Source organism: Frankliniella occidentalis, unplaced genomic scaffold (assembly GCF_000697945.3).
Source record: "Frankliniella occidentalis isolate FOCC.00 unplaced genomic scaffold, Focc_3.1 Scaffold50, whole genome shotgun sequence".
In the NCBI taxonomy this organism is placed as follows: domain Eukaryota; kingdom Metazoa; phylum Arthropoda; class Insecta; order Thysanoptera; family Thripidae; genus Frankliniella; species Frankliniella occidentalis.
The window spans coordinates 1,067,895-1,072,607 of NW_026267180.1; the positions used below are offsets into that span (position 1 = coordinate 1,067,895).

At 53.5% G+C, this 4,713-nt stretch overlaps 1 protein-coding gene across 1 annotated transcript in view; it reads right to left on the reverse strand.

Moving 5' to 3' along the window:
- Positions 1-570: 570 nt before the first annotated feature.
- The window catches only part of LOC113205155 (uncharacterized), a 19,549-nt gene continuing 15,406 nt past the window's right edge, over positions 571-4,713 (reverse strand). The window contains exon 2 of the mRNA XM_026420662.2: positions 571-2,020. Coding sequence (XP_026276447.1) covers positions 671-2,020 — 1,350 coding nt within the window. The 3' untranslated portion in view covers positions 571-670. The remainder of the gene's footprint in view (positions 2,021-4,713) is intronic.

Sequence of the window (4,713 nt, forward strand, 5' to 3'; positions counted from 1 at the left end):
GAGGCGCCCCGCCCCACATCTAGCACACCCAAGTTTTGTTCACATATTTAATGCAATGTGGCCAATAATCGCCTCGAACTGAGTTTGCATACCGCATTTATCAGGGCTACTTCATTACAACGTATTACTGGGGTAAATATATTTCTGATCTATGTACTTGAACTGCCGAGGGAAGAGGGAAGACCCCCGCAAGGCGCCATGGGCCCTTCTCCAGGCCAAGAAGCAGGTATGCAAACCCGCAACACTGGGGTAATTGCTCTGATACACTCACAGTATGTACGCAGAATGTACTGAATACACTGTTAGTAGATTTCGTAATTTGTCTACAGGGGTGCACAATGACATGGATAACTTAGAATCAAGGAAAAATTACGAACTTTTCGTCAGTTAACAAGTACTTGTTTTCTAAGCAATAACGAATAGTTTGTGTATAAAATTTAACAGGCGTTTGTTCGTTAATTTACGATAAAATCCGTATACAACGGCGAAATGCTTCAGAAACTTACTCCCATTCCTTACAACTTCTGACTACAGGGAGGAGGTGTAGTCTAAAACAGAAATTACTGCTGATGAATTTGTATTCCGTATTTATTTCACAAATCAAAATAAACTTCTTCAAGCACAGTTAATTAAAGCGGAGTCCGAGTTTATAAAAACGTGACTCCTTGCATCAAAATCTGTGAGAACAACGAGTACACGGGTTTTTCTTGGAATAAGTGTCCTTGTCAAACACATCATCATATATATAGAGCTGCAGACTAGCATTCGCCACCAGCATTTCCTTCACACTCTCTTGGTGGGGCCAGCAGACCAGGCATTCGTTGAAGAGATGGAGAATGTGGAGGCGCTCGATGCGTGGCGTGGTGTGCGGGCGAATCGCCGCCATCAGAGGCTGCCAGTGCTGCTCCTTGGTATCACCCAGGCCGAGGCGCAGCTCCCGGAGAGCAGGCAGGGTCGGTAGGGCGGCAGCCACGCGCTCCCAGAGCCGGGGACTGATGAACCAGTGAGAATGGATTACCATACGCCACTGACGCCAACGCTCAAAGAGTTCGTAGACTTCATGATGACTTTGATCAATGGTGAGTCTGCTCAAACTGGACCAGCCCGACTGTGCTACGACCTGCACGAGGTTTAGCCACTCCTCGCCAACATCGATTTCTTCCTGGTAGGATATCGTCAAGTCCGTTATGGAGGTAGCTTTGCGCAGCACATTGACGACCTCCTGAAGTGGCCCCTGCCCATCCACGCGGAGTCGCAATGTCTTGAGCGCCGGAAACTGCAGCAAGCTGGCCACCCCGGCCCGGGTCCAGCAAGTCAGTTTCTCTAGGAGCGGAAAGCTGAAGCGTTGCCATGTCGTCATGTCAGGCGACGAAAGCCATACATCTCTGAGAGTAGAGGCGTGGGCGGCGAGCAGCTTCTCCAGGAAAGGGTCGATTACAGCTTCACTTTCATAGCGCATTCCAACCAAAGATGGTGCAACGACAACGTTGCAGGCGCTCCTCAGCTCGTCCATCGACCGGTCAGCGTCGGCAGGATAGTCTTCGTCTTCGAATGCTTCGAAGCACAGATAACTGAGAGTCCCGGAGGCGGCCGCAATGGTGCCCAGCAGCGCGGCGAAGTCTGCTTCGTCCTTCTTGCTGTGGCCGTTGGTGCGGTAGTACAGCTCCTTGAGGCGGCCCAGTCTGACCTGGTTGCGGAGCAGGGTAGACGCGCTCACCAGGTCCAAATTGTCCAAGACGAGCTTCTCCACCGGGCACTGCGTGACTAGTTGAGCGTCCCGCACGCGACCCCGGACAAGCAGCTCCCGCACACAGGGCGCCAGGTGCAGCGGGACACAGCCACGACCACGTCTCTCACGGCCGTCATCCTCGAGCTGCACGCGCCGGTGGCTCCAGACCCGCGGGACGCGCGTCAGGCTGAGGAGGCGGCGGCACACCAGGCGGCAGTTCAGCAGCGACGCGGCGTCCAGGAGGCGCAGCACCTCCACGAGGACGAGCTCGGGCAGGGCGAGCACGTCCATCTGCAACAAGAGCGATGCACGGAGAGGAAAGTTCGAGCCGTATACGCCTAAAAGTAAGGACAAATTTGAAAGAAAAGTACATCAAAACTTTTTCAAGCGTGGTCACCAAAGGTTCTATTGCAGAGTCTACAGGTTTCGGTCGAACACCGAAACTGATTAGGTGTACTATTAAAAATTGTTCTTCTTCAGAACAACCCAAACTCAGTTTTGTTGTCTGGCCGGAACTTTTTTCTTCGTGTTCGTCTTAGTACACACATAGAAGAGTGTCCTCGCCACGGTCCTTATCCGCCACCAGTGCCCCTCGGCGAGGACACTGCGGGTGAGGGGCGCTGGTGGGGGTGAGACGTGGGGAGCAATCAGCGGAGTAAGTAGCCCCCCCCCCCCCTCCTCGGCGCGTAACGAGCTCTGATTCACTTTGCACACAAGTTCCCCGACGGCCTTCCTTCTCATCTTCCTGCCAGTAAACGCGGGGTACTCTTTGTGTGGAGGGACGGAGACGCAGAGAGGCAGTGATGGAGTGGGAGGGGGAGGGGAGCGGAAGAGGACAGTCCCCACCCCCTCCCCCCCATACGCATCGGCTCCCAACTTGGTCCAAGTCGTTCTCGAGAGGGCTTTCAACTTGGGTGTGGAGGAGGCCATTCGAGGGAAGTTGAGGGCAGTGCGAATGGACCAGTCGATTTTGACTGACACGCCATAGCCTCATGCGTGCACGTGCGAGGGGCCCAGGGTTTCTTCACGGGGCACAAACTTGAACAAACAGAAGACGCTACTTTCAGTTAAAGTCGCGGCAATTGAAACTAACTGTTATTTACATAAATTAATACAGAAGTAATCAACAAGAGCTGTTGCTTTAGAGCGGCGAAGGGTGTAAATGGCCGACTGGCGATGACTTCACTGTATGTTTGCAGCGTGCGAAAAGGGAAAGGGCGTTTCTCTCAAGCTCCCCCCCCCACCTCCTCCAACTATTCCTCGAGGCTCTCCGGAGGCAATAACTCTGCACTGCAATGTCTGTCTGCCTGCCGGGGATTTGGCGAACTGCACTTCTTCTCGCAATATTGTGGCGTTTTAATGCGAAAAGGGCCCCCGCGCGCGGAGGCGCGAGAGGGGAGGGGGCGCCTTGTCGGGGGAATTACCTGTCTGCTCCGTGTCGTTGTGAGCGAGGAGAGAGGGGAAGGGGGAGCAATGCGTTCGGCATCCCCTCGGGGCGAGGCGTGCCATTCCCACCTGAAAGCACGTCTCGGGATTAGGGGCGGGGGATCAACAACGTGCTGTAGGAGTCCTGGCAAAAACTGAGAAAGCAGCTACATTCCTAAAGGTCTTGAAACCTTTTATTTGTAGAGACAGTAATGGACACACCTTTTGGAATAACTCACTGCAAGTCAATGAAAGAGCAAAGTCCGGCAAAGTCGCTCCTGGGAGAGCGATGTTCTGAATCCAATTTCATGACTCCTGGGGCGATATCAGTGAACTACGCTCGTTTCGAGTAATTTTTGCGACATTTTCGGTTACGAATAAAACTGAAAATGAGTTATTTCGCAAACATCGCTCTAACAGAGCGACGAAGGTCGCTCTATTCGGGCAAGAAAAGTAACTAACTTTTACAGTGGGTGCAATGTGCACTGAGAATTTTTTTTCCTGCCGGGCACTAGACGGTCGTTTAATGCGTCCTGCTTTGTTCCTAGCACAAAAAAGTTACTTCCGGCCACTAAAATTATTGTGCGTGGCAACAAAATTTTGAAGCTCGGCAGCAAAACTTTGGTGCCCAGGACAAAACGCATTAGTGCGTCCAAACTTTCGGTCTCCGGACAAAATATTTAGTGCTCAGGACCAAAAATTTTTCTCAGTGTGAGGGCACGGCCCTGAGGCGCGGGGTCGCGCCGCCAGCCGGTCACGTGGTCTGCGCCGTCACAACACGCCGCCGGTGGCGCCCACCCCCGCGCAGCGGCCAGACGGACTACTAGCGGGGGTCGGTGGCCCGGCCGGCGCCACCCCGCGCCGCTAGAGGGCGCCTCCGGCCGCGACCCGCCCTCGACACTATCCGTCCCATCCCCCACCAGCCACCCGCACCGTGAAGCTCCCCGAGCTCGCACTTCCGGCACCGATCTGAGCCGAAGTCATTGAAAATACTCTGAACACTCAAGTATGCACATCCTGTGGCATGCCTTCAACAGCGGGGAAGTACTACAGTTTGAGTTACGTACTCTGAATACTCAACAGTGGGGAAGTGCCACGGATTCAGAAACGTACTCTGAACACTCAACAACACTGGGGAAGTGCACATCCTTCGGCATGCCACAGTTTGAGTAACGTACTCTGAACACTCAACAGCGTGGAAGTGCTACAACAGTTTGAGTGACGTACTCTGAACACTCAACAGTGAAGAAGTGCCACTGCCACGAATTGAGTGACGCGTGCTCTGTCCCCTGGGCACCAACAGTAGGAAATCCTACAGTTTGAGAAGTTGGCCAACCATAACGAAGAGTTTCAGAAAAGACCAGCAATAGGGCTAGGAGACGCTCGTCCTTCCACAACAACATAACAGAGGTTACTGGCGCGCTTACCACTGCTGCAAGAGTTGGCACCCCCCCCCCTACCCCTCACCTCGCCCCTGTTGGTGTGCCCATGCCCTGCCCTTCCTATCCCGGCTTTATCTCATTCGCATTTCTAATATTTCCGCCGTGCCGCCTGCAGAG